The sequence below is a fragment of the Mauremys reevesii genome, linkage group 15 (genome assembly GCF_016161935.1).
Source record: "Mauremys reevesii isolate NIE-2019 linkage group 15, ASM1616193v1, whole genome shotgun sequence".
In the NCBI taxonomy this organism is placed as follows: domain Eukaryota; kingdom Metazoa; phylum Chordata; order Testudines; family Geoemydidae; genus Mauremys; species Mauremys reevesii.
The window spans coordinates 8,285,437-8,299,975 of NC_052637.1; the positions used below are offsets into that span (position 1 = coordinate 8,285,437).

The 14,539-nt window shown below is 43.7% G+C and overlaps 1 protein-coding gene across 2 annotated transcripts; it reads left to right on the forward strand.

The window, feature by feature from the left end:
- Positions 1-397: 397 nt before the first annotated feature.
- Positions 398-8,557, forward strand: LOC120383402 (olfactory receptor 4D2-like). Of its 2 annotated transcripts, XM_039501503.1 has the most exons (4): positions 398-444; positions 1,329-1,410; positions 2,181-2,274; positions 7,590-8,557. In XM_039501503.1, the coding sequence occupies exon 4, from the start codon at positions 7,610-7,612 to the stop codon at positions 8,555-8,557; it is 948 nt and encodes a 315-aa protein (XP_039357437.1). In that variant the 5' UTR covers positions 398-444; positions 1,329-1,410; positions 2,181-2,274; positions 7,590-7,609. The 2 variants fall into 2 exon arrangements, with proteins under 2 accessions (XP_039357437.1, XP_039357438.1); XM_039501504.1 differs by lacking the exons at positions 398-444; positions 1,329-1,410; positions 2,181-2,274 and adding an exon at positions 4,871-5,046.
- The last annotated feature ends 5,982 nt before the right edge of the window (positions 8,558-14,539 follow it).

The following is a 14,539-nucleotide window of genomic DNA, read 5'->3' on the forward strand; positions in this document are numbered from 1 at the left end:
ATTTATGTCTATTCTGTTCTATTATAAACTAGCAGAGGTGGGTCTATTCTATTATATTCAAAGCGCAAATAAGGATGTTATCAGAGTTGACACTGATCTATTCAGTAAAATTAGGAAATAGAATATTCCAATTGAGATGTTTTATACTAGGTCCCTCACAATAAATTACCATGTTCCTTTTCAGCTGAAATGTTGAAATTTGGGAACCCTGATTGGCTGCTGAGTCCAAAATGAGACCAAATTTGAATTTGACCATTCAGTCAGAGATCATTGAAAAGTCATCAGTATTTTCATCTCCCCATCAACTCACTTTCTGGAACTGGCTTAAACCCACGAAATCCAGACTAATTTTCTACAGTTCTAACCCTTTGATCATATTTATATCTCACAGTGAGGAAGAGAACCCAGGAGTCATGGGATTTATACTACTGCTGGGTATAAAAGGTAGGTGGGCAGTTTTTCTAATATTGGCTTGGGTTCTTAGAGGAGTCTAAGTGAGTTAGGAGGAGAACAGCCCACAGAGCATTTATGTCTAAAAATATCAAAGATATTTGTTTCAGAGTAGCAGCCGTGTCTGACAAGGCTTTTCCTTAGACAGCAGCGCTATGCTGCTCTGATCTGTAAGATGTTAACTCTGGAGCAGACTGGAGCCAAGAAGTGAAAACTGGAAAAAGCCCAGCGAAGTGCCCCTATCTGTAGATGAAACCTGAGTGAGATTCTCTGCACCCACCTGCCTTATTCTACTCTGAAAATCCAAGACCAAGAGTGGATGTGACTTATGGAGGGTCCCAGAAATTGTCCATAGCGGGGTACAAATTGAACCCAAATCCCCAGAAGCCAGTGATTTACCCACAAAGCCATCCTCCCTCTCTCCCCATAGTAACAGAGCACTGTCCTTTAAGGATGAGATTTTTCATGCTGGTTAACGTGCTTTGCAGGAAACAAAATATCCTGCCGAAATTGAGGTTTTCTCAAAACCCAAATGCTGGGGAGGAAAATCTCTTATTCCATTTTTTATACCAGAAACTTTGAACTGGACATTTCATTTCTTACTTTTTCAAGTGTAAGAAAAGTAAGCAAAAGTGTTTCCCCATTCCCTGCCACATACCACTTTCTCAGATTTTTTATTTTCCTTTCATTTTTACCTTTGGAGAAAATGAGGTAAAAGAAAAAAAGAGGGAGAAAACCGGGTCATGGGGAGATTGAAAGTGGCATAGCCAAGCAAAGAGTGCACTGGGGTGGAACTCAGAAAAGCTGTCTTCTAGTCCTGGCTCTGCAAGTTGTCTGCCAGTTAATTGGACAACTCACTTCTCCTCTTTCTCCTTCAGTTTTCTCATCTGTAAAACTGGGATGATGATAGTGTCCTCTGCTGTAAGGTGCTTTGAGATGGAGGAAAAGCTCTATAAAGAGGTAAGTATTATTAAAATTGAAAAAGATTTTGTGTTGCTTCCCAGAAAAAGGAAACAAAGTGAAAATTGCAATTAGAACTTTGATATTTGAAAAAAAATGGTTAAAATTGAAATGAAAACTTGGATTTGAATAGCAGTGAAATCCAAAGTTTCATTTTCTTTGCTTTAGAAAATAAACCATTTTTAAAACAAAAACAAAACAACTATTTTATTGGTGTGTTTTGTTTTAAAAAATGACTCTTTCCATCAGCTTTAGAGATTTTCAAAAATGCTAATGGGAGTTCAGCATCCATAATTCAAGGCAGCTTTGAATATTTCACTTTAGATGCATGCCTGGAAACCTTTATGTGTTTTCCAATGCTAATGTTTAAAGTTCAGCACCGCAATCCATTGGCACCGAAATACAGCAACCTGATTTTTCAGAGATATTGAGCACATGCTATTCCTGCTGAAGTCAATCAGACTAAATTCCTTCTCTTTTTGTAGCCCCGAGAAAATGCCAAAGGGGTCAAAGGCCATCACTGTGTTAAAGTAGGTTACAGGTGTTCAGTACCTCTGATAACCAGGCCATGAATTGGGCATCTGAAGCCTCAAAATTGGTAGTTCTTAAATTTTGCATTCCATCTCCCCTCCAATCTAGTGGGAATCTAGGTGGGATCTCCCTTCCATTTAGCATCTCTGACCTCTATGTTGGGAAGCCTTGGGCTCTGAGAATCACCACCTAAGCATTCTCTCTCCACATCCACATTCTTCCCAACCCTGATATTCTAGGTTCCCATCAGGAATCTGTGGACCATGGGAGGTCTTTACCATCAGGGCTGCAGGACGGTTAATGGTGACAATGGTTGGCTGAGGGCGTGTTTGGGTGAGTAGTCCACTCCCAAGGACCCCAGAACTGGAGACAATCACTGGTGGAGCTCATAAATTTCACTGAAGAAGAGTTATGCACCATTGGGGCTGAGAACACCGTGTGGAATTTAGCAAATAAAGGTAATTCCCAAACATATATTTTTAAAGGTGGAATTTAATATTAATTTAATATCAGTAATGCACCGGGATTATATCATAATTATTATCATCACTCTGCCCTCTGCAGGCACACTTTGAAGCTAATAAATAGAGAAGACCCTCACCATCCCAGTGACAGAATATGTTCTCTGGGGCCTCACCCAAAGTCCTGAGCTGCAGTGATTCCTCTTTATGGTTTTTTTTCATAGTCTATGTGAGCACTTGGATGGGAAATTTCATCATCATCACAATCGTGATCACTGACCACCAGCTCCACACTGTGATACATCCACACTGTACTTCCTGAACAGATCTTCACTCCCTGTGTATCAGAATTCGGTTTTCAGATCCAAAAGTGAATTCTAGCTATCTAGAGTCCTGTAATCAGTGGTTAATTTGTGCCAGGGCTTGCCAGGGCTGAGCCCCAGCACTCTATGCTTGTCAATTCATAGCCCCGGCACCTCTGGGATTGCTGTATCAGTTATGAATGTAAAAAAATTGCTTGAGTCCCGGCACCTCTTTCATTACAAATTAAGCACTGCCTATTAAGATCTCCTGAACCAACACTACTCTGAGAAAATAGTGACAAGCTAGTTCTGACAGTAATATCTTTAAAAAAAATCAGTGAATTTCAGATCAGTTACACCTAGATATAATGGATGAAGTCTATGGGAATATTAAAAAAAATAAGGAACTGGTATTTAGGGTGACCAGATAGCGAATGTGAAAAATCGGGACTGGGGTGGGGAGGTAATAGGAGCCTATATAAGAAAAAGACCCCAAAATCGGGACCGTCCCTATAAAATCAGGACATCTGGTCTCCCTAATGGTATTCAACAGAGGTGAGTAGGGACAGAGAGTGATGAGGGTGGGGCTGCCCTGGCATCCTTGAGAGCAGCATGTGATGGGTACAGGGTTGCACAGGGATCACTGAAAGCAGCGTCTGAAAAGGATGTGGTTGTACAGGGCTCACGGAAGGGAGAGGTTGAAGGATAAGAGGATGCCCAGTGTTAAAGTTGGGCAGAGTGCTATAAGGACACCTCACTCTTTTTCCCTTGCCCAGTGACTATCCACTGTCATCATGAATGACTGTGAATTGCCAATATGAATGGCAATATCTAGTCTTCGCCTGGGTGATAGTGAGTATTGTTCTACTGCTTGGTTGGTGATGTGGTCACCTGAGATGGGGGAGACACAAGGTCATGTTCCTGCTCTATTGGAAGTTTAATTATTTATAAAAATAAATATTGAACAGCTTCAATAGGCGAGACAGAGAAGTACTCAGCCCAGACTATCCCATAGTCCAGTGTCAGGGTGTTTTCCTATAATGGGGGAGACCCTCATTCAATTCCTTTATTCTCATTAGATGGGCATTGAGGGGGAATGAATCCAGGTGTCTTACATTTTTTATGATTGCCATGCTGCCACTGGGTAAGGCTTATGAGGGAGCACCCTACCACTACCACCATGCTGTTTGTCTTCTGTGGTTTTGGAAATATTTCATTTGCTTTTGGCAAAATGCCTGAAAGTCTAAACAAAATTTCTCAGGTTGATACAGAATGAAACACTTTGCTTTGACATTACCAATGTGTCAGTTTGTTTCGAGGTCAAAACTTCTTGGACTTTTCAATCACCAAAATGTTTTTTTTAAATGTTATTTTCTGTTTGACCTGAAACTGAACATTAATTTCAAATTTGTAAACAGCCAGTGAACCAAAAAAGTGCATTATTCACCCAACTCTACATGTAATGACTTGGCATGGTCAGAATCCAACAGGTTAGGTTTCTATTCTATTCTATTCTATTCTATTCTATTCTATTCTAAGCACTAAAAAGGCTCCCATCACTGTTGTTACTGAAAAAGCAACAAAGACTCCTGTGGCACCTTATAGACTAACAGACGTTTTGGAGCATGAGCTTTCATGGGTGGCTGCTGAGCCTCAGTATTGACATTTCAGGTCTCTGATTGTATATTGGCTGCTGAGCCCGAAAGCAGACAAACTTTGAACTTTGATCTTTTTGAATCATATCTCACCAAATGTTACCAGTTCTTCAGTAAAGCTCTTGGACAATATATGTCAAAGGGGCCCATGAGGGATCCAGAAATACAATTACCCGCTGCTCTAATCGTTGAGATCATTCCCTATCCAGAATTGACATGGAACCGAGAAACCCAGCAGTCATGGGATTTCCTCAGCTTCGGAGGCCAGTCAAATATCCAGTTCTTCCACTGTGTCCCAAGTAGCCTCTCAGCACAGGAAGAAATTTTCAAAGCCTCTAAAGTTTGCATGGCTAGAATAAACACATACAGAGACTGAAAAAATGCCATGAAGTTAGTAATGACTCCTCTTGTGAACGAATCCCCAAATCTCCAAAGCAGCAACTTTCTTGGTTGTGCCTACCAAAGCTCAAGGGTATTTCAGACACTCTTTGCTCCCAGTATCAGCCTTAGTTGGGATAAATAAGCATATAAGGGAAAGATTTCTGGGGCTGTCCTCCTTGGGATGAGGTCTTCTTCCCCTGCTGCTCAGGACCACAATGATCAGCTCTGAGGTTTGACTTCCCGGGTCATTCTCGATCGTTTGGAGGCAGCTGGCTCTGAGATCACAGACACGGCAGGTCATGTAAGGTATTGACTCTTGATTCATAAAACCTGCAATGTGATACTAGGGATAGGTACTGTTATTATAAGGAGGACAGATGCTCAGAGACCCCACTGATAAAGAAAGAATGACCTGGTTGGGGAGATAACATTTAACACTCACAGAGTCATCTGAGTTCTTCCTGTGCCTAACTCTCTCAGACTAGGTTTCTCCCATGGCACGGCTGTAAGCTGCTCAGATCTGAGAGAGATATCACTGGGACAGTGTGAAGGTGTGAATGACAGTGAGAAAGAGCCCAGGGAAGTGTCCGGATATGCAGATAAAACCACAGTGAGATTCCTATTGTGGGCTTCTTGCTTTTAGAAAAGCTTACCTGTTTTAGCTGTCTAATAGCATTAGTCTGGGATTTCAAAGCTATCAGTATTTCAACAGGAGCTGGGCACCTAACTCCCTAAGTCTCCTTGGAAACTCCCAGCCTAAAAGTGCCTGAAATGTTCAAAAGCTATGTGTCTAACAGGGATCAAGGTGCAGCCCATGCTAATGCAGTGTGCCTCTCTATTTGATTGGCATGAGCATGGACAGAGATTTATGGGTCTCCTACAGCAGCTGACCTAATAGCTGTGGTCACTTAATTTGGCTCATGCTTTTACATCAAGATACCTTGAGTTCAGTCCTTGGACATGTCCCCTGTAAATCTCCAAACCTTAAAAGCTGCATCAGAGTAGGGAGTCTCTGAGGTCTACAGGATGCTGGTGGACAATGCCTCCTCCCCACAATTTCACTGCCTTCCCCCCAAAGTTATCCACCTCATCACCATTGTACCTTGAGTATTTCATGGTCATTAGAGGATTGAGCCTCACAGCCCTCCTGCCAAGCAGGGGAGCTGCAGAATTACCCCCATTTCAGATAAGGAAACTAAGGCACCGAGTTTGTGATATTCAAAGGACTCTGGAGAGGTTAGGAATGCACTGATCAAAGGGAAGATGAAGTGGAATTGATCACTTAACTTCCTTATTCTCTGTTGAAAATTCCACACCAGGAGGGGATGTGAGTTATCCATGAGCACAAAGATTGTCTGTGGCAGGACAGAAATCGAACCTCACTCCTCTGAGCCCAAGACTAGTGGTTTACTCACAAAACCATCCCCCCACGCTGCTCAAAGCAATATCTTACTGCCATTTAGAGCTGGTTGACATTATTTTACAGAAACAGATGAATAAATAAGTAAATACATAATTCTGTCAACAAATTGTGGATGGGAAAATCTGTTTTAATATTTTTTTTAAAAAATCATCTGAATATTTCAAAGACAAATATTTGTTTCATGAAACCTTGAACCAAAAATTTCAGTCTTTACATTTTCAAGTGGGCAAAAAGTAAAGTAAAGCCATTTTTTCACCTTCTCACACTTTTTTCATCCCTCCTCCTCCTCCCCCCCCCCTTTTTCCAAATGGCAAACTAAAAATGGGAGAGAAAATGCATGAGAGGATATGGAGAATACAAACACCAAAAACTGAAAACTAGAATTTGGTTTTTTTTCAAATGCCGAATCAAAATTAAAATATCAGCATGAAAGGGATCTAAAGAAAAATTGGGTTTTGAATAGAAATGAAATGAACACTAACATTTTGTCACATTAAAAAAAATCCCTGTGAAAAAAGTTTGAATCAAAAATATCATGTTTTTCCTTTGAAAGATTTTTCTGGAAATAATGTCTTTTTCAAGCAGCTCTAGATATTTTCCAAAATTTTAATGAAAATCGGGTGTCCACATCCTCTGGGTAGGTGCATACATGGACATCATTGTGTTCACAATTTTTAAATGCTGGTTCAGCATTTCAAGTTCAGCAGCAGAATCCATAGGCACCGAAACATAGTGACCCAACTTTTCTGCTCACCTCAGAAAAGATCAGTCAGTAAGATGGAATCTCTTTGGTGGATGAGCCACTATAAAGGGAAAAAGTTAATATGCTCAGCACCTCTGGTATTGAGGCCATACATTCAGCATCTGAATCCCATGATTTGGTGGCTCTCAGGTTTTTCCATTCCAGCTCCCATCCCATCTAGTTGGGACCTTACTCCCTTTTAGCCATATAGGTAGGTCAATCTGGTCATAATGACCTTCTGACACTTGTTTGTGACCCTCACGCTGAGAACTCCTGGACTCTGAGAATCTCTACCTAAGTGCAACCCTTTGCAACTCCTATCCTTCCCAATGCAGAACCTCTAGGCTTCAAGAAGACTCTACGGACCTTGGGAGCACTGCACCACCAGGGCTGCAGGAAGAGGAATTCAGACTGGAGTTAGCTAGTGCCTCTTTGATGAGCAAACCACTACTCTTCACTCCCAAGCGCCCCATGCAGATCCCCCATGGGGTAGCTCTTAGGGTCTGCCGAAGCAGGGTTCTCCTGCAGTGGTACTGTGAAGATAGTGTTTAGGAAAATCAGGAATTACCCATAACCAATGTCTTTCTTAAGGTGGAGTTAACATTGATTTAATATCAGTAATTTAAAGGTGGAAAAATATAAAAACATTTTATTAATTATTATTACTTTTCCTTCCGTTTCCAGGTATATTTTAAGGACACAAAATGGAGCAGAAGAACCTCACTGCCACAGTGACAGAATTTGTCCTTTTGGGCCTCACCCAAAGTCCTGAGCTGCAGCGATTCCTCTTCATCATCTTTTCCATAGTCTACCTGACAACCTGGCTGGGTAACTTCATCATCATCACCACCGTGATCTTCAACCACCAACTCCACACCCCGATGTACTTCCTGCTGGCCAACCTAGCTTTCATAGATATTAGTGATTCTACAGTCAGTGTGCCAAAGATGCTGTTGGGTCTCCTCTCCCAGCACAAAACCATCTCATACAATGAGTGCATCCTCCAGATGTTCTTCTTCCACTTCATTGCTGGTGCTATGGTCTTTTTACTTGTGGTGATGGCTGCCGATAGGTACGTGGCCATCCATAAACCATTGCAATACTTGACTCTTATGAACCGGGGTGTGTGTGTGGGGTTAGTGGCAGGCACATGGATGGGTGGACTGGCTCACTCTGCTATTCAGATTGGACTGGTCCTCCAGTTACCGTTCTGTGGGTCAAATGTCCTGGACAATTTCTATTGTGATATCCCACAAGTTGTCAAACTGGCCTGCACCGACACCTACCTGTTTGAGTTGCTTATGGTCTCCCAAAGTGGAGTACTTGCCATAATTATCTTCATCCTCCTGCTCATTTCATACACTATCATCTTAGTCAAGATAAGGACACACCTCAAGGAAGGGAAGCGCAAGGCTCTCTCCACCTGCGGAACGCAGATCATGGTTTTGTGTTTAATATTCATACCCTTCATATTCATCTATGCTCGACCCTTCCGGAAATTCCCCATAGACAAGGTGGTCTCTGTCCTTTACACTGTAATCACCCCAATGCTGAACCCTATAATCTACACACTGAGGAACACCGAGATGAAGAAGGCTATCAGGAGACTGATGAGCAGAATTCTCTTCTCAGGGAGGGAAATGAAGACGTAAGGTTTTTTTTTAAATGATCACTTCTTAAAATTTTGTTTTTATCAAGTTTCATGAACTTGTTGCACAGTGTTAACAAATCTTATTCAGAATCTGTGTTTGTTCCCTGTATAAGAGTGTCACCCATGTGCTTTTAGTTCTATCATTAATATAGTGGAAGTAATACTTAACTCTTTTATGGTAGTACTAGAGGCCAGGGCCCCATTGTGCTGGATATGGTAGAAAATCTCTCTTCCTTAAAGCTTACAATCCAAGGGCTAGACTATTCACTACCTGAAAACTTTGTTAACACAAAGCTAAAGCTGACTGTCATTGCATCTAGTACCTGTCTAGAAAGTCAAATGCCCTTATACTTAAACCTCTGAGAATCAGCCCCATAACCTTAACTGCCCCTAGAGTTAGCAAGAGCCACTGGGGATATACTGTAAGCATGGTTCAGTCAGGAGCTGCTCTATGAGAAGTAACCACAAAGAATGACTAAACAAAGGTACCCTTTTATCTGGTGTGGGTTGTCCCACAGATTTCATCTGCACTATTATCATTAGTGCACTAGTCCCAAGTGGTATGTCTTCACTGCAGCTAAGAGTGAGCCTCTCAGCCCAGGTAGACAGACTAGTGTGCTATAAACAGCTGTGTGGACTTGTGACATCAACAGATGCTCAGGCTATCCACCTGAGCTCAGACACAGGGGATCTCCTACTAATCTCCTTGTTTCCAGGCTATCTTGTGACTGTGAATTTCACTGGCCAATTGCTAGTGGATGATGATCTGTGTTTTATGTTATATTACGGTATCTCAGTGATGCATTCAAGAGCTAAGGTTTAAATGAAAAGAAACCCAAGCATTTTAAAGTAGAGAAAATAACTCAAAAGACCTATTTAGGTCTTTGCAGGATCAGGGCCTTAGATTGTCGACTCTTTATGGCAGGCCACTGTTTTTTTCCCCCTCTTTGTGCAGCTCCTAGCACAATAATTTGCAGTACAAATTATAAAGGGAAAAGAATGGACAGACAGACAGATAGGAAAGAAAGAAAGAAAGAAAGGTTATGTGTCAAAATGTGTGTGTGTGTGTGAGAGAGAGAGAATGAGATGGCATTTTGTGTGCCCTGAAGATCTGCCTCACTCTGACAAGGGCTGTGTCCAACCAGTCTCATGTCCCACCAATCACCCAACAGCTACTGCATTCTCAGATTTACAGATCTGAATTGAGAATGTACCTAATGTGTATATGTTTCTCACGGTGCACTATTGTGCATTTGTGAATGCACAAAATTGTGTTTATCAGTGAAAAATGTTGTACGAGTGTGTTATGTTGTTATGTATTGTAAATGGGCATTATTGAGTGTGTTTAAATGTGCACATTAGTATGTGTATGCGTGTGTTTATCAGAGAACATTAACAATAACTTAAACTCTGATCCTAGTATTAAAGAAAAAAGACAAAAGCAGCTATGTTTACATTAGCACTTTTGTCGGTATAACTTATGTCACTCAGGGGTGTGAAAAAACACCCCCCTGAACAACATAAGTTACACCGACAGAAGTGCCAGTGTGGACAGCACTATGTTTAAGGGCACAAGAGCAAACTATCCCAACTGTGTAGAAAAGATAGGAAGTATAGTGAGAAAACGCCCTGGTGTAACCAGGAAATCTTCAATGATCTAAACCAGGCCTGCACAACTTGTAAAGCGGCGAGGGCCACATTCCTCCAAAGAAAACAGGTAAGGGCCGAAACCTCCGGGCCCTGCAGAAACACCCCGCCGCAGGGCCGCCCAGTCCTGCGGAAACAAACCCTCCTTCCCCAGCGCTGCCCCACCAAAACAGCTGTGGGCCAAAAAGGAAGGTTGGGGGTGGGGAGGTGATACTTTATTTTAAATCAACCAGGGGCTCCCAGCTGAAGAGGTGGCTGGGAGCCCTCAGGGGCAAATTAAAGGGCCTGGGGCTCCGGCAGCTGGGGGAACCCGGCAGGGCCATCTCTAGGTTTTTTGCTGCCCCTGTACCCCCTGCTGTCCCAGTCCTGGGCTCTGTCCCCACCCACACCCCCTGCCGCCCCAGCGCTGGGCTTCCCCCTTTCCTCCCCACCAGTGCCCTCCTCCCCATCTCACTGCTGCCCCAGCCCAGGGCTCCCCTCCACCAGTGCCCCCCCACACCTCCTGCCGCCCCAGCCCTGGGTCACTGGTAATTCGCTCCCTGGGTAGGTCATTCAGCAGGAATTTTGGATGTGCACACAACACAGGCAGGACTGGTTCCCATATGGTTACAGAGCTGCAGTAAAGTGGAACAATTTTCGGCTTGTGTGATTGGAGGATATCTGGATGCATATTATAAGACTGTCCTCCATAAATGGGGAAAGTTGAGGTGCCTTTATTATTCTTTTGTTCCACTCTTTCTTTCTATGGGGAATTTGCCAATGCAATATCACTGTCTTTCTTTTAAACAAACAAAAAGGCAATGGCTGTTAAAAATAGCAATTCCAGTCCTAATAAGCATTTCTTGCTCAATTTTATCCTACTTTTTCTACAGCAAGTTACAGTGGATCAGTATATTTGATTTGGGAGAAATGAAGTAACAGCTGCCCAAACTGAGCTTGAGCACTCCTGAATTGTGAGGTGTTCAAATCTGGAAGGCAGGTGCTGGGGGAGGGAGGGGAGGGCTGGGGGCTCCATGGGGGATCATGGCAGCAACATGTCTGGAGCTGCATGGAGCCAGACACGCTGGTCTGAGTGGCACGGTAATGGGGCTGGGGGTGGGAGAAGGGGTAGGGAGTTCCGGGGGGCAGTCAAGGGACAGGGAGCAGGGGGTGTTGGATGGGGTGGAGGTTTGGGGGGGGCGGTCAGGGGACAGGTAGCAGTTGGATAGGCATGGGAGTCTCAGAGGTTCATCAGGGGACAGGTAGGGGGTGAGGTCGTGAGGGGAAGTTGGGGGGATCTCAGGAGGGGGCAGCTGGAGACAAGGAGAAGGGAGGCTTAGATAGGGGCTGGGGTGCCTAGGTGCAGTTAGGGGCAGGGGTCTCTGGAGGGGGCAATAGGGGGACAAGGAGCAGCGGCATTTAGATAGGGGGTGGGGTTCCTGGGGGGCAGTTAGGGAAGGGGTCCGTGGAGGGGGCAATCAGCAGCCACGGGCCAGGATTCAAAGGACTCTGGGCAGCTCTCCACTGCGGGCAGCGCATAGCACTTTGATTCCCTGCCGCAGCTGGAATTTAAAGGGTTCTGGGCTCCCCGTGGCTGCGGGCAGCCCAGAGCCCTTTGATTCCGGGCCGCGGGATCAATTCCTGGCAGCTGGAATTTAAAGGGCTCTGGGCTGCCCGCAGAGTGCCGTGTGCGGGGGATTCAGAATCCCCCTGCGGGCCGCACAGTGAGGCTCCGCGGGCCGCATGCGGCCTGCGGGCCATATGTTGTGCAGGCCTGATCTAAACTCAAAAAAGAGTCCTACAAAAAGTGGAAACTAAGTCAAATTACAAAGCATGAATATAAGCAAATAACACAAGTATGTAGGGACAAAATTTGAAAGGCCAAGGCACAAAACAAGATTAAATTAGCAAAAGACATAAAGGGTAACAAGAAAACATTATGCAAATATATTAGAAGCAAGAGGATGACCAAGGACACGGTAGGCCTGTTACTTCAATGACGGGGGAAAAACAATACCAGAAAAAGTGGAAATGGCAGAGGTGCTTACTGATTTCTTTGTTTCAGTTTTCACCAAGAAGGTTGGTGGCGATTGAGCATCTAACATAGTGAAGACCAGTGAAAATGAGGTAGAATTAGAAGCTAAAATAGAGAAAGGACAAGTCAAAAATTACTTAGACAAGTTAGATGTCTTCAAGTCACAAGGGCCTGATGAAATGCATCCTAGAATACTCAGGGAGTTGAGTGAGGAGATATCTGAGCCATTAATGATTATTTTTGAAAAGTCATGGAAGATGGGAGATATTCCAGAAGACTGGAAAAGGGAAAATATAATGTCAATCTATAAAAAGGGAGGATAAGAACAACCTGGGAATTACAGACCAGTCATTTTAACTTCTGTAGTCAAAAAGATAATGGAACAAATAATTAAGTAATCAATTTGTAAACATCTAGAAGACAATAAGGTGATAAGTAACAGCATGGATTTATCAAGAACAAATGATGTCAAACCAACCTGATAGCAGGCTAACAAGCCTTGTGGATAGAGGGGAAGTAGTAGATTTGTTATATCTTGACTTTAGTAAGGTTTTTGATACTGTCTCACATGACCTCACAAACAAACTAGAGAAATACAACCTAGATGGAGCTACTATAAGTTGGGTGCATAACTGGTTGGAAAACCATTCTCAGAGAGTAGTTTTCAGTGGTTTACAGTCATGCTGGAAGGGCATATCAAGTGTGATCCCATAGGGATCAGATCTGGGTCCAGTTCTGTTCAATATCTTCATCAATGATTTAGATAATGGCATAGAGAGTACACTTATCAAGTTTGCGGACTATGCCAAGCTTGGAGGGGTTGCGAGTGCTTTGGAGGATAGGATTATAATTTAAAATGATCTGGACACACTGGAGAAATGGTCTGAAGTAAATAAGATGAAATTCAATAAAGACAAATGTAAAGTACTCCACTTAGGAAGGAACAATCAGTTGCACACATACAAAATGGGAAATGACTGCCTAGAAAGGAGTTCCACAGAAAGGGATGAGCCCCACAAGCCCGAGGCAGCTGACACTGGCCAGCTGGGGGTGTTAAATTTCAGTATAGACGTATCCATAGATCAGTGCCTAACACTGGCCAGCCCTTTGTAGGTCCATTGCCTTCAAAGTTCTCAGCCTCTTTGGCTGGAGGTGGCCTCAGAGGTTACACTGTAGTGTAAATTCAGGGTTCAAACTCAAGATCAAGCCTAATCCCCCTTCCATCTACATGCAAACTGTGCTAACCCAGGGCTTAGATCAAGGATCCCACAGGGGTGGAGGATCCGAGCCTGAGTCAAGCCAGGGCCAGGGTTCAAACCTTACTGCTTTGCAGTGTAGACATAGCCCCACTGGACTTGTGCTTTGCGGGTATGTCTATAGTGCAATTAAACACCTCACAGGGAGGGAGGGTCCCAGAGCCTGATATCTGGCCCGAACATCTACGCCACAATTTTACAGCCCCACAGCCTGAGCCCCTCAAGACCAAGTCAGCTAACACTGGCCAGCTGTCGGTGTTTAATTGCAATGTAGAGATACCATGGGCATCCCATCAGAAGTATTCCACAATCCCATGGGCCAGCTTCCTTTGTCCTCTAGACAGTCAAGTTCAGTAGACAGTTAAGTTTTCCCAGGCTGCCCTATGAACAAATGGCTAGAGCATTTGGGGAGGATGCTAGGAAGTCTAGGATGCTAGGACTCAGGCCCACATAATACAGTGTAGATGCTGGAGCCCCAGGTTGGAACACAGGGATCAAAAATTCCTAAACTGGATTTACAAATGAGTGTAGACTCTCAAGCCCTAGGTTACCAAACACAGGTTCTGCTAACTCTAGTCCTACTAACCCTGGCCTTACATTGCAGTGTAGACATATCCAATGGGGCCAGTTCATGTCAGAGGTGCTGGTCAGTTTCAGGATGTGTGTGTGTTGACAAGGGCCCAGTTTGTATGAGCAGAGTCTGCTCCAATTTACTGCAGATTTCCCTTATTCAGATGGGCCCCAAGGCTGATCGTACACTGAGAGTCCATTGCTGATACTAGGAGAAGTCAACCCTACACCGGACCTTTCACTGGCAGGTGCCTTCTGTCCACTAAAAGGCTGGTGTTGCTAGCACTGATCAGATTCAGCTGGCCCCAATCCTGGCTTCCAGCTCAGATGAAGTAAAGACCTTTTCCTTCAACAAGTCTCTGGCACTGTGTTGCAGCTATTGGGTGTGTCTGGTTCTTTAAAAAGCTGATCAAAACCAAAAAGCTCGTTTTGCAAAACATTCCAATTTCTAAGTTTCCCCCTGCCTCCAAAAAAGGTTAAAAACAGACCAGGTCTG

Bases quoted from the DNA above. Each gene is read 5' to 3' on its own strand.
- LOC120383402 (XM_039501503.1), top strand. From the start codon at position 7,610: ATGGAGCAGAAGAACCTCACTGCCACAGTGACAGAATTTGTCCTTTTG.